The sequence below is a fragment of the Pempheris klunzingeri genome, chromosome 20 (genome assembly GCF_042242105.1).
Source record: "Pempheris klunzingeri isolate RE-2024b chromosome 20, fPemKlu1.hap1, whole genome shotgun sequence".
NCBI classification, from domain to species: Eukaryota; Metazoa; Chordata; class Actinopteri; order Acropomatiformes; family Pempheridae; genus Pempheris; species Pempheris klunzingeri.
In genome coordinates this window covers 11,099,155-11,125,129 of record NC_092031.1, presented here as the reverse complement: position 1 = coordinate 11,125,129, position 25,975 = coordinate 11,099,155, and the positions used below count along the sequence as shown (strand labels likewise).

The 25,975-nt window shown below is 41.8% G+C and overlaps 2 protein-coding genes across 2 annotated transcripts; one reads left to right on the top strand and one right to left on the bottom strand.

Annotated features, from left to right (window-relative positions):
- Positions 1 to 2,734: 2,734 nt before the first annotated feature.
- On the bottom strand, positions 2,735 to 12,703 carry znf281b (zinc finger protein 281b). The gene is made up of 7 exons (XM_070852001.1): positions 12,590 to 12,703; positions 9,047 to 9,571; positions 8,718 to 8,831; positions 8,391 to 8,514; positions 7,522 to 7,605; positions 7,267 to 7,385; positions 2,735 to 6,925 (listed from the first exon to the last, which is right to left on the bottom strand). The coding sequence occupies exons 2-7, from the start codon at positions 9,497 to 9,499 to the stop codon at positions 5,300 to 5,302; spliced, it is 2,520 nt and encodes an 839-aa protein (XP_070708102.1). The 5' UTR covers positions 9,500 to 9,571; positions 12,590 to 12,703; the 3' UTR covers positions 2,735 to 5,299.
- A 3,042-nt stretch (positions 12,704 to 15,745) lies between these two features.
- LOC139219588 (G protein-activated inward rectifier potassium channel 1-like) lies at positions 15,746 to 25,693 on the top strand. The gene is made up of 3 exons (XM_070851506.1): positions 15,746 to 16,449; positions 24,455 to 24,671; positions 25,023 to 25,693. Exons 1-3 carry the CDS (start codon positions 15,781 to 15,783, stop codon positions 25,691 to 25,693), a joined length of 1,557 nt encoding a protein of 518 aa, XP_070707607.1. The 5' UTR covers positions 15,746 to 15,780.
- Positions 25,694 to 25,975: the final 282 nt, after the last annotated feature.

The window sequence follows — 25,975 nt, the reverse complement described above, 5'->3', positions numbered from 1 at the left end:
CTCCACAGGCCCGATTAAAATGTGACACAACGCCACAGATGAAGCTGTGTGCATGGAGACCAATGCAATTACTAACAAAAGTCTAAAAATATTGCTTCAGTAAGTGATTCAACCCACTTAAAGTGGAGTTATCGGAAACAAGGTGGCCAATAAAACTAGGTGGGACAAAGGACAATGTGACCTTTGATTCAGAGACGTCACAAGCTGGGAGATAATACAGCCCTGTTGTAAAAAACCAAAAAAAAAAAAAAACAAGAAGTTGAGAAGACTTTAACATGCAAGTTGGACCATTTAGAATATCAAAATAAGTTTCAAGCAGTCAACCTTAAGAATGTAAATCTATATATATTTCAAAATTGTGTCAGGGTGTAATGAGAACTGAGCTATCATCTCCATCTCATCACCATCCATAAAATGATATTATCTCCAATGTGACCTTGGTCCTGGTTGCATATCTGAATTGACACAAGTAACCTCTTACGTCACCATGGGCGTGAGTGGAAAAATGACTGAAATGGTCTAAAAATAAAAACAGGTGTGGTTTCCATTAATGTGGGTTAACTAAGGCAAAAATAAAATCACAAATGGGTTAAACAGATAGATAGAAACACACCTGTTAAATCAATTACTGCAAAACAGCAATACAAATAACACAAAAACGTTTCTCTGTTTTAAGCTTCAATCTACACTATGCTGATATTTCTGACTGCTGAAAACTCAGATTTTTACATTGTGTCTTTGAAAACTTTTTTTGGAACCTGCTCTCACTCTGAAATGGACTAACAAGTCTCTTACTAAGTTGACTAGCAACAACCATATCTAGTTGGCCCTCATGGAGCATAACATTATGCCATTCCCAAAGACTTTACAACTCCTCAATTTAGGTTCAGGTAAATGCTTCATCCCCAGCTATATTTTACACTAGCTGGTTTTATGAACAAGTTGCCGTGAAGTGTGCCAACAGAGGAGCACTCCTGCTAAGTCTAAGTCCAAAGTCACTTAAAGTGACTTATAGTGACTATATCCTTAAGCCCGCCCAGCCTGCTGTTCCTGGCAGTGACCATTGTGATTAAAGTCAGAACATGATGTTCACAAGCGTGTGTCAGGGAGAGTGAAGCCAGCTTAGCACAAAGTGGCCGTGCCAGTCATTCCCATGAAGACTCTTCCAAAAGAGACACAAGGCAAACGGGGCAGAAAGAATGGAATATTTTTTTCATACCAGTTGCTTGTTAATTTAACCCCCATTAATCATTAAGTTTTATCTGGAGCTATGACATTACATCACCATTTATTTGTTGCTTATATATTATATTATATATCTGAACATGCAAAGTTTCTAGTAACTAAAGTTATCAAATTCCTGTAGTGGAGTAAAAAGTACAATGTTTGCCTCTGAAATGTGGTGCAGTATACAGTATAATGGAAATAGGTGCAGTATAAATACCTAAAAATTGTACTTCAGCACGGTATTTGAGTAAATGTACTTTCCACCGCTGTTTATTTTTTCTGCTTCAGTGTTTATTGGCACAAGATTTACAGCAATAAATAATTCTAACAATAGAAGAAAGAAAAGTTTGGGGAATTCATTCCTTGTTATTGTTTTTTTAAACCTGTGATGAATGGTGGTAAGTTAGCAGTTTAATAGCTGGGTCTCTGGCATTGACTCTACAACTAGGGTCTGAAAGTCTGGAGAGGTGAACTGAGGGCTGAGTTAATCTACACTCAGCAGTGTTTGATTGTGCTGATTTATTGTAGGTCTATCCAGTTGTCTCCAGAGGGATTTTATAGACTGCAGGCCATAGCCACTGCGACGTCACCCAATGATTCGTGGACTGGAGCCATGGTTCGTAGACTGTGAAGATTCTGATTGGTTAGGTTTAGGCATGACCCACCTCTGATTTGTCTATTTTACTCTAAATAGGACCATCATTTTTTTTTAAAATCCATCTCTGTTGAAATGCAAGCTTCAAATGCTTCAAGAGAGTATTTAAAATCCAAACAATGGATGTGTTTCTGTATTCTGAGGAGGCAGGGTGAGAAGTGTGGAATAAACAGTACAAATAAAGAGAGTAGGGTCTGCTCCTGATTTCAGTCTATCTAAACAGGATGCCACATTTGATATCATATTGGCATGACATCATAACCAATTATATTTACTCAAATACAATGCTTACAAATACAAAAGTACAATTCTACATTTTATGCTACTTCATACTCCACTTTTATTTCAGTATTTTGTGTGCAGGAATTTTCTCTGTAAAATGAGCGTCAAATTGCTGTATTGTTACTTACTTATTCTGAATACCTTCTCCACCATTGGTCAAACAGATCAATGACCTGTGGGCTTTGTAAAGTTGCTCATGGGCAATTTGGCTATAAAATAAGGAGCAATTTACATTTTTCTGATGTGAGAACATATTTTTACTTTTTAATCTATAGCATATATTTTTTCCAACTGTTTATGGTGTATTTACTGCCATTTTTTAAATTGATCTTACATTATCCTTTTGATCCTCTGAGCTGTTTGTAATATCTTATTTTATTGAATTTATAGTCTGCTCTCGGTTTTATGTTCTATTTGCTGCTGCCATCTTAGACAGCCCAGAAAGAGAGATCTGTAATATATAATCATATATGAAGTAAACTGCAAGTATGTCATCTGGTGTCATGTTTTAGTGTTGGGGAATGTGTGATTTTCTGTGCTTTTGAGAGACAAAATAATCCCCACACCATGTATTTTTTTGTAACAAAAAGTTTTTATTGGCTTCTCTAATCCGTTCATCATCTCAATAACAGGTACAGCCTGGGAAATCATATCACAAGGGGTCTAGAACAAATAAGACAAAGGAATGGGGAGGCCTCTGCTACAAAATTTGGTATTGAGGTGACAGTCAGAAAAAAAAGCCATACAAAAATGTCTTTATCATGCATACTGGAGAAAAACTCAAAGAAAATTGAGAACACACATTTTTAGTGTTTTTGTACATTTTTGTAAACAATATCCTTCTAGAGATCATATCAAAACACATTATGGCAAGTAACAAAAATAAGGGATATAACATGAGAAAAATGAATGTTCTATGAGGCATCTAGAATGCAACACTGCTTGGCGAGGATGTTTTTACAGAAAAAAAAAATACATTTGCATTTTGACGAGTCACTTGCTCTATAATTGTAAACACAGGCAGTGTTAAATGATTATACAATATGTCGAACCTATACTACAAATATTTCCACTACATACATGAAACGCGTGTCCCTGCTTTCTTACGCTTTAGTGATATGAGGTATATTTAGGTCAATCTTATTGTCTTTTTTTTTCTCCGTCTCACCCACTTTTTTTTTCTCTCCTTTAAAAGCATAGTGTGTGTATGGAGTGAGGTGGCTGGTCAGTCAGTCTTTGTTCCCTGTGATCTGAGCAGCTTCAAAGTCTCTTGGCTGTGGAGCTCACAGACGTAGGAAAAGGAAAAGGGGTGGGAGGGGTGTTCGGCTCACAGGAAATCAACTAAATTAAAGATCAACCCTGGCTGCCGGGATAGAATGGCTTTAGCCACGGAAGACAAAGAAGGCCATTGTTTATTCTTGTGAGTGCAGGGCTGCATTTTGGGAAAGGGATGTGGGTATAACTTAACTTTTGTGTTTCTTAACTGTATTACTGAAGCAGTTTCTTGCAATTACTAATAACAGCGGGGTTAAAAAAAACCATTAAAAAGTAAGGGGAAGCGGGGGTAGAGGTGTAGGTCCGGTGATTACTTGCCAAAGAATAGATGCTACTGAGTTCTGTTGTGGCTAGTGGAGAATAAATAAAGGGGTTTGGGTATGCATCAACATACCCAGGGGTTTAAAGATATAAGGGTTCCAGCATGTCAGCCCGTCTCTCAAAACACTTAAATACAAAGAGGTACTCTCAAAATATTGTATAACAAAATTATGGCAAATCATCTTTTTACAACATCACCGACAAACCGTAAGAAAAAAAATCCCCCCTCCCCCGCGCTCTTCTACCCATGAGAAAAAGCAAACAAAATACATTTAGATGCCCATGGTCATGCCTAGTCAACCCCTATCAAACCCCTTTTAACAATAATCCAGCCAGCCCTCCCTCCCCTCCCTCCCCCCATTCACAGTTTTCTCCTCTTAAAATAATATTAATAACCATTAGCATAATAATCACGTATCACATATGCAAATTGAATGGGTTGTTGTTGTCGTTTCCAATGATGATGATGTTCTAAAAAGTGCTTGTTTGATTCCACTGACACAAAAAAGGAACAGCAAGGAGTGGAGCAGATAGTGGTGACTTGTTTTTTTTGTTTTTTTTTTAAAAAGAAAGAAAAAAATCACTTCAACAGCATGATGAAAGGATCACGGATTGGTGTTCATTGCATTGTGAGACAGCTGTGGCAGCCACGGGTCGAGTTTTGTCAAACTTGCTTTTCTACTGGTGAGCACAACCAGAGGAGTGCTTAGTTAGACAGGCTTCATCAGCTGACACGTAATGCTGACAAAACAGTCAGTCGTGTTCAAACATCCTCTTCACTTCAGGACATGTGTGCACACCATGGGCTGAACTCCACTACAATTGATACTACCTCGTTTACACATGTGGCTCTTAAAAGAAACGCGGATGTCTTCACATTAACACAACAGTACCATAATCTCAACAAAGCTACATGCAGTAGAAACCAAATATGATCATGTACTGTAATTTGATGTTCTGACGGGAAAAAAAACACGAAAAAAAAACAAAGCTTTGTAGTCTCAAAGTACACCTGTAAAAACTGTGCTAATTGCATCTCATAAAACAAAGTCTTATTACACAATTTTGCCTATTTTCCTGAGTTAATACGTTTCTTGTAACAGACAATATATACTTTTTTGCCATTTGAATTCTGGGCCTTTCCCTGCCACAAATGTTATTATTATTGAAATTATCAACATTATTCATTATTACTTTACAATGGTATGATTGGTAAAACACAAGAGTTCAGAAAAAGAAAAAAAAAAAGTTATAGCTACCCTCTAAATGTTTTAAATTACATTTAAATCTACGGTACGTTCATATCAAAATCACTACTCATAAAACAAAAATTGAGCGACTAAATACATAATAAAAATGAGAATATTTTAAAAAATTGCATTTGAGGCCATGGAAGACCCTCCCTGGTCATTTTTGTATTAACATTTAATGGCAGTGTTTAAAAAACAAAACTTTGCTACAAGAACAAAATTAGGTTGGGTATAGGGACTGTATGGACAGCATCAGAACAGACCCTACTGGATTCACCTCGTTTGACCCTTATCTGAAACTTTGGCTTGTCGGGGTTTTTGATCCTGTACTCACTGGCTCACTGACGTCAGCTAACAAACTGGTATACCCTGAGAATTCTGACACTGGAGTCCGTATTCGGTGGTCGACCTCTGCCCCGGGATCACTGCCATAGCCCAGAGGGGTCCGCCGCCCTGACTTGAACTGGGAGCCAAAGGCCTGGGCGAAGTTCTCGATCTGATACGTGGTTTCTTTAGGGGGGTTCAGTGGGGACAGGTCTGGGTAGCTGGAGCCGTTGGTGGGCGCAGCGCTCCCTCCAGCCTTGGGCTGCTGCCCCTTGGAACCGTCTACTGGGGCAGTCAGGTCCTGGGGAGGTAGGTTGAAGGTGCCGGGGGAGTGCTGCTTCTCCAACTGCTCTGTCAGCTCCTGAGATGGAGTCAGCTGCTGGTGGGTAGTAGAGTCCAAGCTGAGGTGGTATGCTGCATGGGAGGGGGAGCCGACGAGCATGCCATAGTGGGACTTGGAGGAGGACGAGGAAGAGGTGGATGAAGGGGCGACGATGGGCAGTGGGGATGAGACAGCAGGCGGGTAGCCACAATCCAGTGGGGATGTGGCGTACACGTGTTTGTCGGAGAACAGGGGCCCTGTGGGACTGGAGCTGCTGGACAGGAGCGGGAAAGGCCCCGTTGGGCCAAGGCTGGGGAAGGGTCCACTATGGCTGGTGCGCTCAAGGGCCTGCAGGAGGAACTTTGAGTACTCGCTCATCACTGCTGTCTTGTCACCACCGTTGGGCGAGTCATCCTCCAGCTCAGGGGTAACAGGGGCTGCCGGCTGGAGGTCTACGTGGTGTGGGTGATCTGGCAGGTCGAAAGTCACGTCGTGGTGGTGTGTCCCCTCTGGCTTATGGCTATAATGGTCTAGCAGGCTTTGCAGTACCTCATCTGGAATGCCCGACTTGTCGTGCTTGAGCTCCAAAGGCGAGGAGTCCAGCATGGCTAGCGTGGGCTCGGGCCCTAGGGAACCCTGGATTACACTACTGCCCTGGGGTGCCATGTGCAGTGAGCTGGCTCCATAGTCATTGTTAACTGCATGGAGGTAGCGCCGCTTTTTCACAAACTGCATTGCATCATCGTAGTTGCTGCTGGTGGTGGGCCCCTGCTTGTTGCCCCCGGCTCCCTGTAGTAGACCCATATTGTCAAGGCCAGAACCCTCCACGTGATCCATGGAGCCAGGCTTCTGATCTAACCGTTTTTGTCCGTCAGCACTGTCTTCCAGAGACAGAAGGCCCTTGTCCAGACCCTTGCGGCCAGCTTTTTTAAAGACCAACTTGGGAGTGCGCCCCTGCATGGCGGGGCCAGAGCCTGAGGGGTGCTCCATGCTGAAGTCCTGCAGGCCCAGGTCTCGGGCCATCCCCCCAGATGAGGCTGCTGCCACTGATGCTGATGCATTCTTCTTCCTCTTGCGCTCACCGCCCTCCCCGTTTTTGGACTTGGCCCTCTTGCGTCCGGAGGTGGTAGAGTTTCCCTGAGTGAGTGAATAGCTGCCATGGCCTAGCTCCGCTTCGCTGAGCTCCAGCATGCTTGGGTCCAGGCCCTTCTTTATGGCTTCTCCACAAGTCCGTTTGTGCTTCAGTAACCGGTCTGTTCTTGAGAAAAACTAAGAGGTGGACAGAGATGACAAAAATGACAGATGAGGAAAAGAGGAATATGAGCTAGAGAGGGAGGTGTTTACATGACCATTGAATATCACGAGAACATTCCATTTCCTGTCCTCTTGTGACGTAACTAACCCCACTGAGAAAGGGTTTTATATAAAAGGATATAAGTTTAGGAAGTACAGAAAGATTAAATGTATTAAATTTACAATTGTCCACATGCTAATGTGTGGTACTTGTATACACTATTCAATAAATGATAAGTCATAACTATTAAAAGTACATACAAAGCCAACTGGCAAAACAATGGTAAGCTACTAGGCAAACAGACTACATAGCCTACTTGTTGGCAGGTATCGCAGCGATATGGCTTCTCGCCACTGTGTGTCCTTTTGTGTCTCTCCATATGGTACTTCTGGATAAAACGCATGTTACACTGGTCACAGCTAAAAGGCTTCTCTCCTGCAAAAGACAGAGTTGACTGTGTTAGGGCTTGTGTCACGCCACTAATGTTCACAGAAACGGACCTAAATGACAAGTGAAGGCATTCATTCCAAAACTCTTTGGTATAATTGTACATCCAAGTGCACACACTCACCGCTGTGGATCTTCTCATGCCTCTGGAGCAGGTACTTCTGTATGAAGCTCATGTTACACTGACTGCACCGGAAAGGCCTCTCACCTGTGCGATCAAGAGTACAACCAATCCGCTCACCACATTAATTAACGCCCAGTCCATCACATAACCATGTTCACTAATAACTAGGAGCCTGTGACAGATGATCAATACCTCGTACATGACACATCAAAATAAGACTGTGTACTGCATAGTGCATTTAGCATAGCACAGGGCCTACATATGGATAGATAGATAGATAGATAGATAGATAGATAGATAGACTGCAGAGACCCTTTGTCAGATAAAATTACACTTGGAAGAAAGGATAAAATGAACTCTACTTGTAAAAACAGTTGAATTTTCCTTTAAATCGTTTATTAGCTCAAGTTCAAAGAGCCACGTGAGGAAATTCCCAGCAGAGAGGATGACTAACATGTCCAGAAACACATGAGTAATCACTGAGTCACCCCTGGCTATAGCTATCGTCTGGTTTCACCAGCACTCACGCTGAAGAGAAAATTAGTAAGAATAAAAAGGTAGTGAAGAGTGCACTTAATTTAGTGTCTGAAATTGACTTTGTTCTGAGAGTGCTATATTCATTAATAGTAAATTGTGTTTTTTGCTCCATGTGTCAAACCTTGGTAACATAGCATTATACCATATTCCATGAAAATGGACCTATGGCTGTATACCTAATCAAAATGGGGATCTTCAAAACAAGAATACTTTTAATACAGTTCTTTTTTTCAGTTGCATTATTGTCTAAGACAAACTTTACAAATTCTAGGGAAAATACTGACAGTTGAAAGGAAAAAGTAAAGTGCTGATAAGCAGCGAAAGTCTCTCACCTGTGTGTATGAGCACATGCCTGCGCAAGTGGTAAGAGCTGCGAAAGGCAGCATTACAGTGCTCACAGATATGTGGTTTTGAGTTGGGGGACAGGCAGGCTCCGTCTGCATCCAACATCATGGCCTACAAGGAGAAAGCCATGAGTATAAGTGGTACAAAAGTACAAGTGAGATAATGTTGATGTTTCCATGCCACATTAGCACAGCTCAAACTAATTTAAGGGCTTAAAGTATTGCAGATGTAAGACTATTATTTCAAGCGCAGATATTTTTGCAGCCCAACAACATACGTTTTTGGAGATGAGGAAAACAGAACAAGAGATTAACCTTTGCAGCATCGTTGCGTTTCCTGCGTGCTTTGCCTCCCTGCCCGTCCCCATTGCTCCTCCGCCCCCTTCTACCTGAGGACTCTTTTGGCTCCTTACCCGGTCTCCCTGGCATCTACGGACAAACAACAACATGGTAAATATATCACAGTCTACAAATGGAAAATAGAGGCAGGAATCGCTGCTGCGATAGTAAACAAAGCTCTAAAAAGGCATGTACGTAACAATTTCCATTTAAGCAGTAAGGGAGGAAACTGGTAAATGAATATATCAAGTAAATTGACCAATTAATTGCTTGAGACAATAATAGGAGTCACAATCCCTTCTCACCGGTTCTCCAAGGGAACGAACATTGCTGAGGCTGAGGTCATGCAGGAGCATGTTCTGGTGATTTTGGTGGTGGTTGCCGTAAGACATGTCCGGTATGTCAGTACCGCTCTTCCCCGCGCCCCCTCCAGCACAGTTCACCCCTATTCCTCCGCCCCCGCCATAGAGGGGCATACGGTAATCCAGCTCGCTCAGCCGCTCCTGCTTAATGCCCATGCTGTGGAGGAAGCCCCCTGTGTTCGCAGCAGCGACGCCCTGGTGTTCCGGGGGCGAGTCACGTTCTTTCTTCAGGATCATCTCCTGGGGAAGCTCGTTCATAACGGACTGGGAGGCCAGCCGTGTAAAGCTGGTGACAGGTGGCAGGTGGCTGAACATAAGCATACCTGGTGCAAAATTGGGGTCCATGCCACCGTTGCGCAAAAATTCATTGCCTAATTTGTCTTGGATAATACTCATGGTGGTGGTTTTGCTTTGTGCAGGGAAGAAGGAGGGCAATAAATCTAAAGAGGAATGCAGGAAAAGAATATCCTAAAAGAGAGAGGGAATAAAACAAAGTAATGTTAAGCATGCATGTTTTCAGGCACTACACAATACTTGTATAAAGCACAAGTAATATACCTATACATATAATATACAAAGTAATCATCACATTTTATTGTAAGTTTTTGTAACATCTCATCTTGTGTAAGTCTGGCCAGTTAAGTAAATTTAGTCACTTCTACATAGCCTTCACAGTATGCTCTGTGTGCACTACAGTGTTCTTTGAATTCCCTCTCAGTTGCCCATTAATTACTTAATAGGATTTATTAGGCTTTACCTAATGGAGGCACTGAAATAACTGGAAACCTTAATGAATACTTACCACAATACACATTTAATTTAAATGCAGCAAAAAAGTAGCCATGAGATCTCTAAATTAAAATAAATCTCACATTGTGCAACTTTTCTGAAATACAGTGCAGCATTGAAACATGTAATAGTGAATAAACACACTTAAAGTACTATTTTAAGAGTAAAATACGCTAAAAATAAGGTACCTAATCCAAACATATTCAGACTCTCAAAGCCTTTACTAAGTTGTTACTATAAATGCATTTGCAAAAAATAAAGTTTACAGAATTCCTTTCTACCCAGAGCAATAAATGCATATTGTCACTTTGTTTATCTTACCAGCTACCAGCTCTGCCAGCCAGTTGCCCTTAAAACGACAGCCTGGCATGTTGCTAATGCAATAACAAATTCACTTGTACTTTAATAGCTGATGAACAGGTACAATAGTTAGCTTGCTACCTTTAATGTGCATGCATGCACAAAGATCAGAGGACACACGTGCATTCTGAGAGCAGATGGTCGCCCTCAATAACGCCTGGTTTACACCAGACATTGAGCCGAACAGAAAAACACCCACTTTTCATTCAGGCGCCCATGTCAGTGAATCTAACTCCGGTCCAGTCTATGTCAGGTGTGAGACGCCAGGAAACTGACAAATATGATGATGGGATTGTTTCATTTCAAACATAAAATGTCTTTTGGTTGAGTGATAATGTAGATCAAGCACCAGATTATGTTGAAAGTCAGGCATTTATCAAGGAGTATATTCAAATTCAAATATTTTCCACCTCGAAAATGTAACCATTAAATTTCCCAGACTTTGTACAAACCCTGTAAAAATTGTGCTGTGATTTGTGTATGCATCAGAACTTTACGTGCAGAGAAGATAAAAAAGATGCTCACTTCTTTGTACACATTACAAACAAAATCAAGTAAATTGTTGGTCATTCCATTTCTTTATCTCAACCACAGCAAGACATTTGGCACAGCCTACTTAAATAATACACAAAAGCTTAAACATTATTACAATCAGTATACCAGTGCTTAGAAGAGACCTAAACATAACCATTGATTACATTCAATTTAAAACCCCAAAAGAAAAAAATGCAGGCAGTCACCTGCACTTGAAAGTAAAAATATAAATACTCAATAATCATCAAATACAAGATGAACTGAGATAATGTCTTGAGAGGATAAATGATCGTAGTCAATATGTGCCTTGATATTGGCAAGACAATCAATTATCTATGTTGTATGAGGTTTTGATGAAGTGACTTTAAAGTAAAAAAAATAATAATAATAATGTGAAGTTCTGCACTCCAAATACTCCAGACACAGGTTTCAGCAGTGAAACGTGTCCATAAATCCTGTTCAATTTAAACAGGAAAAATCAAAAGTTGCCTCTGAAATATTTAATCCATCCATCTCGTATTGTTCTACTTGGGACATTCAGCACGACATGTGATTTGGATTGTAGCCAAAATAAAATCTGTTTTAGACAGACACCCCTATTGTTTCCACATTTCGATGCATACTGGATAACGCCACTTGCCATTTTTAGCTAATAACCCAACGTGAATCCAGAAGCTGGGAGCATTGGTTGCAATATTGGCAAATTAATCGGTTCACTACACTTGCCTAAAACAAACGATATTTAGGTCAAATCCAACCAGACATTTCAGGCACAGTCGGGTGACTAAGCGGCAACGTTACGTGTCTAAACGAGCACCGAAGGTCGACCAGAGTGAGAATTTATTGTTTGGTCTAGCCCAGCCGACCATTTGGCTACGCGACACTCAATTCAACAGAAAGCGGATGAGCTTTTGTGATGCATAATAGTTAGCCAGCTAGTTAGCATAGTTAGCTAGCCGGTTAGCCACAATGAGACACAATCAAGCCATCTTAACGTCCTCAATCAAAACAATCGACTAAGATCTCCTAAAACCACAACCAGTCACTCTAATAAAGTCACATCAACACCAAAAGTTATGTGGTTTGAACTATCGCGCATTTCCAGTGAATAATTATCTTATTTGATCCATTATGACCAATGAATGTATCGTAACGTTTAGCATGTTGCCAATGTTGCTATCAAGCTAGCTTAAGGATACATAATTTGATGCTATTAATGCACAGACTGACTATTTATGCGGCGGGTCTATAAGGGGAAGCATCCTGTAATCACACAGCATGGATTAAAAACATAAATAACACAAAATATGGTGAAATTAAATAGCAAGTTTGCTCTAAAGTGAGATCAACGGCACAAATTGCTCATTCTCCAATTGCCAAGCTTTGATGACGCTCGTGAAATCAAATCTGTCTGGCTGCGAGCAACGCTGGCGCTCTATTTATTGTTAGCTAACTTTAGCTTTAATTACAACCGGATAATGCTTACCAGCACATTTCGGCTACAAAAACATCCCCCGCCGATGGCGGCACATGTGGACTGGAGATCAAATGGCCGAGCTAAATAAAACTTTACGCTTTTAACGGCAGCTGTGTTTATAACAATCAGGCTGCCATGAGCTAGCTAGTTAGCTGCTAGCTGCCCCGGCTGAAAACCCGCATTACGGCCCATGCAACAGAAACAATGATGCTGGGTCTGTCGGTGCATCTCCCGTTTGTGCGCCGAGCCAGACAACTCCGTCGCTTAAATCTCGACAAAGCCAAATAATTCGCCACAAATAAAACCCCATTTAGTTCCCCACTCACCTACACATGACCGCAGTTGGTTTCAAACGTGCCTATATTCTCTCCGTATTCGCCGCTTTGGGGTTTTATTGCCAAAACATTGTTCTCCGGCGGTCGCTGCTTTCTTCCATCTTGTCTTGGCGCGGGGAATTATGGGTGCAGAGGACGGGTCGTGAGAGGAGAAAGGCGAAGGGTGCCGAGGTCTCAGAGAGGCTCACCGGACAACACGAGTGTCCCCGAGCTCCGCACTAATGTAAACACACCAGGAGCATTAACACGAACACATGCTGCAATGTAGAGAGTCATGGCGGCGTGCAGCTCTTTGTCTTTACATGTAATTCAGGACGAAGGCAAAGATACGCTGAAATTTCTCCTTATTTACAAGGTTGGCCTACTTTGCAATTTTGAGTTTTATTGTGGGTTCTGTTTTCTTTGCGGATCTATGAAATGTAGCATAATGCATTTCCCTGCCACTTGTCTTACAAAGACTGTATTTTTTAAATCTATGATTGCACAATATATTCTATTTTTCTTCTTTTTATGTCCCCCTGTGCACAGGTTTTGCTTTGTTTTTCCCAAATCTCACTCTGTGGAACTCAATCCAGGATCATTTTTATCAGCTCAGGTAACACAAGGCCAGGGATTGTGGCCTTAAAGTTTGAGTTAGCAGCCTGTCATGACCGAATGGTGCTGGAAACACTGACTTTTATAATGACATGGATGGAGAAACTGTCCGTAATGTGGCTCTGTCACATCTTTACACAGTCACTATCAGTGCCATTACCGGTCCAGTGTGTAAGATGGGTACATTGCTGCACAAAAATACAGCACTGAATTACCAGCAAGGTAACGCGGACAATTGCCCTTGATCCCCAGACTGCCATGGACCCCAGAAACCCCAGCTTCACTGTGAATTGATTTTAAGTAATTTGATTAACTACAGATTTCATCAGAGAATTTGCTTCTCTGTTGTCACCATCAGTTAAGAAGAAGTGACCCTACATTGTAGAAGGTCCCTGTAATTTGTTTATGCTGTCCTCACACTTTGTATATTCATACATAAAAGGGGATGATGGGGGTCAGCAGGGGTTAGATTTTTACCCTGGGGCATCTGGCCATGATAAAATCCATGCATGAAGTGGAGACTATGACTCTTCCTGTTTTATTACCTGTTCAGACTTTATTGCAGTGGTATGTAGTGAGCCTGAGTTTGTGTGATCTTGTAATGTTATTCCTCTGATTGAACAGGAAAGATTCTGTTGGTGTGTGATGGATTGACTACGAGAGAAGTCCCTCCTTTTAAATGTTGAGGCACTGCATTTAAGGCCTGGTAGGGCTGGTTATTTTGTCTGCTTCCTTAATAATCCTTGAGAGCTTTTCTTTTTCCACTGGTGCATTTTCATTTGATATTTATTATCATTCAAGTATTGAAAAAAAAAGATGGGACACTAGTTGTGCTGTTCACACAGCACACATAACATGTTTTCTGTCAACAGCCGACAGTGAAAATGCTCTAGTCATTAACAGAATAAATACATGTGCTTTTCATTATCAATTGTAATAGTCAGTTTATCAGCTTAAGGACTTATGACCTCATGGCAAGTGAGTTAAAATGTTGCTTCAGATGAGCTTTAAGTGATAAAGTGATTATTTAATTAACAGAGGATAAAAAACAGAGTAAAAAAATAACACTTCAATGTGCCTGACTACATTTGAGTCGACTCCTCCAATCACTTACAGATACAAGTATGCAGATTTGTCATGTATTGGGTGAATCACAGCATATTTCTGATAAAAATGAAAAACCACTTCAGTCTGATGCACCCATTACTGTGCAAAGGTTAAAAATAGTGCCTTGCCGAATAACCATTCTGTTTCTGTGTTCATACAAAGAGCACCATTATCACTGTATTCCAAAATGCAGCCAGTGGAAGCGAGTTTTCACTTACAACGTCCAGCTGGATGTTTCCCTCTTTCTGTACTCCCCATCAGCCTCATATTCCTTTATTTTCAGTGCATTAAAACAGAGGTCACACAGAGGAAATTGTTGTTAAATTCTCCATGCATTCCAACTTGATACTCCTCTTGCAACGCGTGGTAGCATTTACAGAGGTGTGATTTAATCTTACAGCTGTTCTACAGCAAAAACACACAGAGCAGACACAGTGTTGAACACATCACCGCTCACATTAGAGAGCTACTCAGCCCTGGAGGAGCAAAGCAATGGCTCCACATTGCAGCTGTGTACATAGCTTTACAAAAAGAAAATAGTCATATTGATTTGATAATATTCCCATATTCCCTGAGCAATTCCTAAGAAGAAATGTGGAGACATTCCTTCATCAGCTCTCTGAAACAATCACTTACAAAGAAATGATTCTTGTGTAATGCGGTTCAAATGTACAGTTGCAGGCATTATTTCCACTGCAGTAACACTAGAGGGAACCAAACAGCCGCCAGTCACCACAAGTACTTAAAATGAGTTTTATAGTAGCCCTCTGGTTCTCCTGAAGATAGAGATAATTAGGCAAAGGAAACAAGTGCCAAAGTAATATGTGAAATATAAAATGAAAGATTTAAAGGCTGCGCACGGTTGATGTCACTGTGAGATCGTTTGCTCGCTATTATGCTTGGTTAAAAAAAACAAAAAAATAACACCAAAACATCTCCCTTTCTGTAACCCCACATAAGCCCCCCCCCCCTCCCGTTGAAAGAGAGATGCGCCTCCCGTGCTGCAGTTCGTCCACACTCTTTAATTTGAAGTCACTCCCACCAGAACGTGTTCCCTCAGGCACTAGTGCGCACTTCACCTCCCATTCACACGCACAGGTTTAGTGGACAGCAGCACCTCAGTGGATTTACCAAGGACACAGCTTTGGAGCTTTTCTTCCTGTACAGCTCTTGGTCTAAATCTGATTTTGTATGTGAGTGTGTGTTGTGTTTTTTTCCTTCCGTGGATGATACCTGAGCAAAAAAAGTTGGCACACGCAGGAGACTCCTTTGCGTTAAGGACCGAGTCTGAACCATGCATTGCGCAGAATCTCTGCCCACTTACGATTAATTTACAGGAGAGAGGCGCAGCTCCATCTCACAGGATGAGAGTCGCGTGCTGAATGTTATTGCATGGTTTTGGGAAGGGGGTACCAAAGTTGCGCAAAGAGTCTGATTCTGCACAACTACTGACTGCTTGTCACAAGTAGGTGATTTACACAATGTCAGCCATACGGAGGAAATTTGGCGAGGACTACCAGGTGGTAAATACCAACCAGGGCATTACTTTTTCCGCACCGGTGAAGAGAAAGAGGCAGCGGTTTGTGGAGAAGAACGGCCGCTGCAACGTCCAGCACGGTAACCTTGGCGGGGAGACCAGCCGGTACATCTCTGATCTCTTCACCACGCTGGTGGATCTCAAGTGGCGCTGGAACCTGCTCATCTTCATCCTCACTTACACAGTTGCATGGCTGGTCATGGCTTCTATGTGGTGGGTGATCGCCTTCATCCGAGGCGACCTGAGCCACGGCGGCCACGACCCGTCCTACACCCCGTGCGTCGCCAACGTGTACAACTTTCCCTCCGCGTTCCTGTTTTTCATCGAGACGGAGGCGACCATCGGCTACGGCTACCGCTACATCACCGAGAAGTGCCCGGAGGGTATCATCCTCTTCCTCTTCCAGTCGTTGCTGGGGTCCATCGTGGACGCCTTCCTCATCGGCTGCATGTTCATCAAGATGTCGCAGCCCAAGAAGCGCGCGGAGACGCTCATGTTCAGCCAGGACGCGGTGATCTCGCAGCGGGACGGGAAGTTGTGCCTCATGTTCCGAGTGGGGAACCTGCGGAACAGCCATATGGTGTCCGCGCAGATCAGGTGCAAACTCATCAAGGTAGGCTAGGCTACAGGTTACAGGCTACAGCTGAGGTGCGCAATATGCCCCAAATCACCACACAAGTAGGCACACTTTGGCGCAGTGAGCTTGTGCCTCTTGCTCCATCTCAAGTCTTGAAATGCCATTATCAAAGCTGAGACTAATTGACAGTCACTTAATTTGTTTTGAAATTGCTCATTATGTTTTATGAGTGCTTTTCAAGTCATGCATTGAATTTCCATTCATCTCCAGAATTGATTGCTCTCCCTGAGGGTCTCCGTGATTTGCAGAGGCCACGGGTTTAACGCAGGGTTCCACCATAAGATGTATATTAATGAGTGGCCATTTACATTTAATCCCTGCAGCAACTGCTTCAGTGCTGGATTTCTCGTGTGCGCAGACTTGTGTTTCTGCTCTCCTCCCTCTTGATTTCTGAGAGTGTGTTGTCTGCAGTCAGGGTCCTCACACACTGTCCCCCCTCAGTCAGCAGAATGGTTGTCAATGGGCTGTATATCTAAGTTCAGCCTCTGCTTCAACTGTCTGCAGAGGAGATAAATGGGCCCCTGGGGGACAGTAGGTGGGGAACTATGCTTATTGACTGAAAGGTCAATTGAACCAATTTCTATACTTAGTGGACCACAATGTAGTAAAGACTATTTCTCAGGTCAGTCTTGCCTAAAGACAAAGTGCCACTAATCTGAGGCACAGAGAGTGATATACAGATAGTAATGTACCTTTGTGGGAAGTTTGTGCTGGTTTCAGTGCTGAAGAAATCCTGAGGATGAAAGGAGCTGAGGTCGCTGCTGGCTACGATAAAAGAGAAGAGAAAACATTGGATTGTATCATACAAGTTTACGCCTGAAACTAAAACTGCAGCGTCAGTCTCTGCGTTTTCTAAATCAGACCTGGTTGTCTTTTCAGCAGGAAAACTAATACTAAAATAAGATATTTTCTACTGTGCAGAATCTCTGACTGATAGCAAGACAGCCTTTTGATCAAACAGGCCATGTCCACGCACCAAAAACTCATCACACACATATTTTGATCAGAGGCTGATTTCTTGATACTTGGGTGTTTTCTGTACTTTGCATTGTACAACTGCAACAGGCATGTCTTCTAAATCAAATCTACTTTTCTGTCACTCGAAACATCATCAGAAATCTAAAGGACAGCAGTGTTTTGTTGTGACAGGGAGAGTTAGTCATGCCTTAGTCGTCTCTGCGGAGTAGCGTGATGATCATAAGTGACAGTTTACTTTCTGAACCTCGAGGAAGAGTCACCAGAAAACTCACAGTATCACCATTAGTGCACATATATGGTTATTGTTAATGCGTTAAGTGTTGCGCTTTGATTTTATCCAGGCATAAAATATCATTTAAAATAATGTTCTCTGCACAGCCTCTGTCATTTTTAATTTGATCAGAGCACAAAAAGCTGAAATGGTATCTGTCAGAGAAATAAGATTCACTCAGCTTAACACATTAAAAGCCTCAACTTAATAACATATTATCACTAATGTTTCCGTTTTCTCTGGAATGGGTTTAGTTTCATTTTATTATAATTTACTCAGCCAAGAAAGGCAAAGAAAAATCTGGCGTGCTAATTGCAATTAATCATCACAGCATCATGGAGGCACAAACAATAGCTATATCATCAAATTCTATCGCCTTTTCAGAGGCCAGTAGTTACAATGAGACAAATTAATATTCACTAGTAGTTGTTGACTACTTTCAATCTGTTGTTTCAAATGGAATGAAAGCAGTAGAATATTCACCCAAGAGGCATGCTGTCATATTTGACCTTGGTTAGATTTGTCTGATGAGTGTGCCTATATTGCAGATATCCTCTTAATAGAATCACCTCTCTTTATGGTTACCGGAGCCACTACAGATTTATTACGAAAGAATTGTTGGGATAAATTTAGATTATAGTCGTTATTTAATACATCAAGACCCAGTGGAATAGTGTAAAACTAATAGCAACATAAAAGCAGAACAAGCTGCAGCAACTGCTGCAGTACTGTTGCAGAGTAGATGCATTATAAAGAAGCAGTACTTTGGCTACACTGTACCTTGCTTATTCAATCTTGCATCTACCCTTAAGGCCTTTTTAAGAGTAAATAAACCTGCCTGAGTGTAATATAATTTCTACAAAATAAGTACAGTGGGAATGTTAGTTGTTTGAAGTGTTCTCACCCTTATGTTTTATAGTTTTTTTGTCTTTGGCTTTCTTTCAAATATCAGTTGATTAGATTAATGTGATGACCCTGATCTGGGATTTCTGCCAATGATGATCTTTTTAAATGATCATTAAATCCTCTTTTAAACCACAGCTATTTGTGTGTTGGTGGAAGGTCGGACATCCACAGCTCTTCTAATTCTCTGCTAAAAAGTGTCACATTCGTGTGCCATCAATCATACCCAGAGGACGAACAGTAAACAGTCAAAACATGCTTTCTAAGCTCTCTTTTATCCAGTGCGGTTTTATATGTTTTATGGATTTTCTTGGACAGTGGAATACTCGAATACATTCAGCGGTCTGCCTTTTTAAGATCAAGCCTCTATCTTCTTTATATTCTGGATTAATTGTGTCATTAAGTAGACTACAGTGAGGAGGATACCACTGTAGGGCTCCTGTCGAATATGTGCAATGCTCTAATGTGTCTTTTAAAGTATGTTAAGAGACACTGTGATATGTTAGAGCCCATAAAGCTACACTATTGTGGTACCTGACTGTACTGTGGGGTATTGTACAGTAAATTGACTCTACATCACCCCGTAGTACTACGCCTGCACAGCTGAAACAATGCCATGGTTTGTGCTCAGGTAACACACAGCTCAAGGTCACAGTGGGATGGCTGCCCACAAAACTGGCCGGAGCAATGAGACATGATGCAGTAAATCCAAATTATGGAGCTGTGTAAATGCACCGTGTCATGGCAACTGCAATCAATTGTCAAGGATAGTCAGGGATACACATGGGTTGTAAATTCTTATGGGACCTGGATACTCTGGATTTTGTCAAAATTAGAGTCACATTCCTGCTCAGCTCATGTTATTTACAGTGCAATGTAATTATTGTGCAGGGATGTATCCATAATGCTTGCAGTCTTAAAATAGTATGTATGTATGTATTAAACTCAAATAAGCACGTTATGGTGCAGCATTTTTTTAGTGCCAACTTTATTTGTTCACAATTTTACACACTGTTCCAGGAAGCAGTGATAGGAGACGACTGTCTGAGGACTCACTTTGGCAGCATGCTTCCATACGCTGCCAACATTAAAGTCAAGTCTTCCAAAATAAGGTTTAAATACTTCAATACTCATGAGCCCAGGCTGCCATTGGTATGGAGGAGAAAGCTAGTCAGAGATGCAAACTGTTTGATTATTCCAAAATTAACCCAGAATCCAAGACTAAATTGATTTAAACTGCAGATTGTATAGATATTTTTCTTAACATGCTCCCCTCATAATTAGTGGCACACACAGCCACTAAGTTTTAAGCTATTAATATTACTATTGATTCAATGTCTCTTGCAGAAATGCACCTTGGGAGTTGTAGTTAAATTCTACCACAAAATGTTTGGTAAAAAAACTTTCTTGTAATGTACAGTATACCTGCCAGGAAATATGGCAATGGAAATATAGTGTTAGTAATATTCAATTCAAAGCTATTCTTATTGCAGTTAGAAAAATATTTTGTGTAAAGGGTCACTGAGTTGGATGTGCATGAAATTCAATTTGTGGCTCAAATAACAAATTAAAGCTACAAATTGGAATCTCTTTTCTTTGCCAGGACTGTGCACGTCTCGATATCCACAATGCACATTAACTTAAAAAGATAACTGCTCTTAAATTTCTATTAATATTAATGCAGCTTTCATTAATAAATTCATAGAATGCAGTAATGCACTGACTCCTGCAGCAGTGGCAGACTGTGATTTTAAAATAGTGAAACATGCTTGCATCTGGTTTGCCAGCAATACGTGGAGGATAAAGTGCTCAGACAAGACCCAAAAAAGCGGTAAACAGCAGCAATGTGGCGAACAGGACAAACAAAAAGACAAGAGGGACAGAGGGAGAGAGTGACAGCTGGGTGGTGCTAGTCAGTGTCAACAGAAGCTTGTCTCAGTAGGCTGGTCCTCAGCAGGAGATGAGTGATAGGGGCTACTAGAAGCAGATAGACAGGCATGGATGCAGGCATTTAGCGAGACAGGCAGGCAGACATGTCGGCATGACTCGCCACATCTGCCGCTGTCTCACGCTGAAGAACAAGCAGAAAGACACAAAAAAGAAAGACTGCTGAATTAGCTTTAACGGTGCTGTTGAGAGAGTGGGAATGGCAGCTTAAATGTGATGCATCACGTTTGATGTCCAGTCCAAAGCTCAAAGGTTTCAGCTGGACACACATGCACGGATGCACACACAAGTACACAGTATCATTAAAGACACACAGTCACACAAGGACAAATGTGCGCACACACACACACACACACCTCTCTCTGGCTTGTTTGTGTTTCTTTGCATCCCCCGCACACACACTCACACTGTCACTGAGGAGGAAGTGAGTCACCAAAGATAGGGCCTGCTTTCACTCAACCTGAATCTCAGGTGGCTTGGTGAATTAAGGACTCCCTATATCAAGTCCTCTTCCAAAGGCCATTAATTTCCCCCATGTGGCATTGACTGTTAAGCGGCAATAAGAGAACACACAAGGCTTTCACCTTGTTAAAACCATTTGTGTGTCAAGCTGGTTTCTCCTTCCTTGGAGGAGGTATAACTTTGTTGCAACCCTATAGTGTTTGTCAATGGAGCTCTGAACAGTATCTGAAAAACAGCAGTTTCACTTTCATCACTAGATTGGCTTAAATATGACTTCCTGCGGAAATTGGTCTCCAATCTCAACGACTTGTTTGAGCATTGCTGACAAATGGAACACCTGCTAGCAGTATCTCAATATCTCAATGACAATTTGCATTTTTAAATGACAGACAACCCAAAGGGGTTTTTCCTCCAACTTATTACAGAAGATGGAGGAAGCTTTACCAGAAGTGGAGGTCAACAGCAGTATGGAAAAATGTGAATTCCTGAGGGTTTTTTTTTTTTTTTTTTTTACACTTTATGTCTAAGAGATGCTGCAGATGGAGCAGGAGGATGGTTAATTAAGATTAAAGAAGAGAGTTGCATTTCACTGAACATAAAATATGAAATATCAAAGGGATTTTTGATATAAACACAAATAAACGTAAGTCAGATGACAACATTCATACCTGCCTGTTCAATATAAGCCTGCAGCCAGTAGCTGGTTAGTTTAGCTTAGCATACAGACTGCAAACAGCTAGCCCGGCTTTCTGTTCAAAGATAACAAAATTGTGTTTTTGTAGGTGTTTAACGACATTCAATGTGTTACCAACAGAGGTTAAGAGGTGCTGGTAGGTGGGTTTCGTTACCTTTGGAGAAAGCTATGCTAGGGCCAGGCCAGCTGTTTCCTCCCGGCTTCCCAACTTTATGCTAAGCTAAGCTAACCACCTGCTAGCTATAGCTTCATATCAAACAGACATGAAAGTGATATCTGTCTTCTCATCTAACTCTAAGCAGTAATGCGAGTGTATTTCCCTAATTAAAAACTATTTTTTCAGTTATAAGCAGGGGATTCAGTCTGATAAAAAAACAGCCCTGCTTTAAAACAAAGCAGGGGGCTGTGCTGGTGGGGGCTTGTAGTTTATGGTACAGGTGAGACAATGAAACTCGAGCCAGGAAGTCCAGATAGGAGTAAACAGATAAAAGCTTTTAAGGGCTTATCAGAAACCATAACACTGCACAATGGATTCTACAACTCTGGAAAGTTATCATGGTGACAGCTGTTTTATCTTTTGTTGTGACAATCAGGAGAAGTAGGGCATCGACATAAGAAAGTAATGTATGCTTGTAAATATTTTATTTATTACTGTACAAGAATATACGATGCAGACTGTCAGATTAAAGTACAGGCAGGCATTGTGTTTTTATTTTGCTTTTCTTCTTGTCATTTTTTTTTTCCCCAGGCGTTCACACTTTTCACCATTGTTCTGTTATGTAAAACATCTACCTTCCCTGCTTTAAGAGTTTTATCCTGACTTAACGTCAGTAGACATGCGACATAGGCTGTCTGTCTACATATTCCGGGAGCGCCCCTCATGATACAGCATGATGGGTGACACTTTCCCTCACCAAGCTGAGCCAGGGATCTGTGGGCACAGACGTCTTCCTGTGAAATGTCACACCCTTCTGTCCTCAACATCACTGTGAATACAAATGACAGCCTGTTTGCCATCTGCGAACCAAGTGGCTCTTCACTCAAAGGGCCAGGGAGACCACTCTGCATAAAAGTTAACATGACGGACAGAAAGAACTATCTGAATTGAACCACAGCAGAATAGAATAGGTGCATTGTATTTTTTGCTTTTTATTTACTCATTTTGACAGTGGGGCCTTCTTTTCTTTGCCCTTTTGGGTAAAACAAACACCTTTGCCATTGTAAATCATTCACTCTTGACATATCAACTACACTAAGAGGCTTGCAATTGACAGGAAAAGAGGCTTTTATAAGCTCATAGTGAGCCCTCTCCCTAATCCCATGTTTTAATTTAACAGCTAAAGAGCACTTCATTTGATTGAGCTTGGTTTCCCAAGAGGAAGCACTACGGTCTTCTCTATAATCTAATGATACTTGTCTTAGAGGCCAGGCTACTACAGCGAGGTTTAAAGTACTCTAATACGCTGCCAATGAGAGTAAAATATTATTGCAAAGTGTCTCAAACAGTAAATGTTACCACTGCTCATGCTGTCTGACAGATTTGGGAGACCACTGTTTTTCACACCCTTATTCTCACCTTTCCCAGCATGTGGAACAGTGAGCGCATAGAGCACAACATCAAGATCCCCTTTAAAGTGTTGATGTCTCTCCTAGGGGCACTGTTCCACTATCTGTTACTATATGCCAAAACTATGTCAAAATAGTCCTTGTTTTGTATTTGTTATAGGAAAATGCATCCATTTCTCTCCCTAAAGTGCGAAGACTTTTTTGTTTACTCTCAAAAAGCAAAAAAGTATTTCATCCAAAAAGTGTTATCATAGATTTTTGGCGAGATTCTGCAAGCCATTCCTATCTTACAAAACATGGAGTTCTTTCCAGAATCACTTAACCAGCAGGTTACGTGTCATTTTGCAGCTACATCAATATAAAACCCGAGATTAAGGATAAAACATGCCCCTCGTCTTCCTTGCCCCTCCAATTTGCTTCCTGAGCAACTATGATCACTTCTAGTTTGCAGGGTTTGTCCCATCTGCTTCTTTTGTAACCCAAAATCCCAAATTCCCTCCCCGCTGTAACACCCACCCCAACATCTCATGTCATGTGGAACCGTGTCAAATCACAGAAGAAAATTGCCTTTTCAAAGCTATTTCATGCAACCCTTGACTCTGCTTCAGTTCCCATCAGGGTTACACCTGCAAAAAATACATGCACACATACAGTAGCTGCACAGGGTTCTGGATGAAAAATGTCCACATAAGTGACACATTCAACAGAAACGACATAACATTTATCCTCGCTGGAAAAGTGGCCTTGTAGACTACATATCAGTCGTAAATCCCCCAAAACCACACGGATAAAACCAATTAATATTATCATTTATCATTATACATTCTGTTTGCACAAAAACAAAGCAGTGCCTTGAATTTAGGAGGGATTCAACTTGCTCTCTTGGTTACCTTTTGCATCAAGGACTGCTTTGAGTAAAAGACAGTCTTCTATAAAGTCAGTGGTATTTTAATTCAACAGTCAACATTCAGCAAGGGTAAAATTTCACACTTAGGTGTTTAGTCTATAGCCTATAAGATTCAAATTCTTATTATTTGCTTCCATAACCCTGTACTCCATAATCTTCCTATTTCTGGAGGAGAAAGTTGAGGAATCATCTTGAATTATCACTTAAAAGTAAAAGTGTAAAAGTAATATGTCCTGATCGTTTGTGTTTGCAGTCTCGGCAGACGCCAGAGGGTGAGTTCCTGCCCCTGGACCAGTGTGAGCTGGACGTGGGTTTTGGGACTGGGGCAGACCAGCTCTTCTTGGTGTCACCTCTGACCATCTGCCATGAGATCAACACCAAGAGTCCGTTCTTTGATCTGTCGCAGCGATCACTCATGAACGAGCAGTTTGAGATTGTTGTCATCCTGGAAGGCATCGTGGAGACCACTGGTTAGAGCAAATTGCTATGTTTGAATATATATTTTCTAACTTTAACAAATTTCCTAATCATTTTCACCATCATTTAACCTGTGGCATAGTGCATTTCTTAGTAATATAAAATAAAATATTTAACAGAATGTTTAATTTCATGGTCTTTAATTATTCAATAGCACAAGCTCTTCTCCATCTCTGTCCTTTTCCTTTCTCATATATCTGTCTCACTTTTCCCTGAAGCGATTCTCCACTTTTCATTATGTTCCCTGTCTAGGTGTCTGTCCATTTTTATTTAACAGCCCACTTCCTGAAATTGTCTTCATAGTGCTGCAGTGTTTTTAGTCACATCTCTTCTCTCCATCGTAGGCATGACATGCCAGGCAAGAACATCTTACACTGAAGATGAAGTTTTGTGGGGCCATCGTTTTCTCCCTGTCATGTCACTGGAGGAAGGCTTCTTCAGAGTCGACTACTCCCAGTTCCACAACACCTTTGAGGTCCCAACGCCTCCCTACAGCGTCAAAGAGCAGGAGGAGAAGTCCTCACTGACGTCGCCCAACCCCCTGCCTGTTGCACCCACCCCCTCCTCCCCCCTGGGTAACGGTGGCCGCGGAAGCCGCAGGGAAAGGCTCCTGTCAGCTGACTATGCAGACCACGTAGAGGACCAACCCTCCAGGCTGCCCAGCAAACTTCAGCGCATGAGCTCCACCAAGGATGAGCACCTCTGGAGGGGGCTGAAGACAGGGCCAACATTGCCTGGGGGCAAGGCCTCCAGCACAGGAGACCTTCCACTTAGTATTCAGAGGCTGAGGTCCAGCTCCATTCCAGTTGCAAGACAAGGACAACTGGAGGAGCAGGTCCAGCTGTTATCCTTGGATGGAGATGCTGAGGAGGGTGAGCTGGAGAAACACAGACTGCCAGCAGCCATTAGCACCATTGCTGCTCCAACCCCAACACCAGTCCAGATCCCCTTGGTAGGGAGTCGGCCAGAGGACAACCTGCCCCCTAAACTGCGCAGAATGAATGCTGACCGCTGACTTCTGCAGACTACCTTTAAGACTAAAAACATTTTGAAAATTGAATCAGGCTTGATGGGCATTGCATATAAAAGACGACTGTGATATAAGTTTTATTTTTTTCCTGCAGATTTTGTCCAGTATTTTACATTTACTTATGGGCTCTCTACTAAGTTGTCCATTGCCACAAATAGTAGGACAACAACAATAAGCCATCCACCCGCTCATACTGTGAGTCATTTTTGATAGATCACCATCTGTGCCCCCCACTGACTCTTAACACTTCTGCCCTTGTGCTCGTTT

Coding starts and splice junctions, on each gene's coding strand:
- LOC139219588 (XM_070851506.1), top strand. CDS start 15,781: ATGTCAGCCATACGGAGGAAATTTGGCGAGGACTACCAGGTGGTAAAT. Junction 16,450..24,454: donor TCAGGTGCAAACTCATCAAG/GTAGGCTAGGCT, acceptor TTGTGTTTGCAG/TCTCGGCAGACGCCAGAGGG. Junction 24,672..25,022: donor AGGCATCGTGGAGACCACTG/GTTAGAGCAAAT, acceptor TCTCCATCGTAG/GCATGACATGCCAGGCAAGA.
- znf281b (XM_070852001.1), bottom strand. CDS start 9,499: ATGAGTATTATCCAAGACAAATTAGGCAATGAATTTTTGCGCAACGGT. Junction 7,606..8,390: donor GCATGTGCTCATACACACAG/GTGAGAGACTTT, acceptor TTGATCGCACAG/GTGAGAGGCCTTTCCGGTGC. Junction 6,926..7,266: donor GCTGCGATACCTGCCAACAA/GTAGGCTATGTA, acceptor TCCACCTCTTAG/TTTTTCTCAAGAACAGACCG.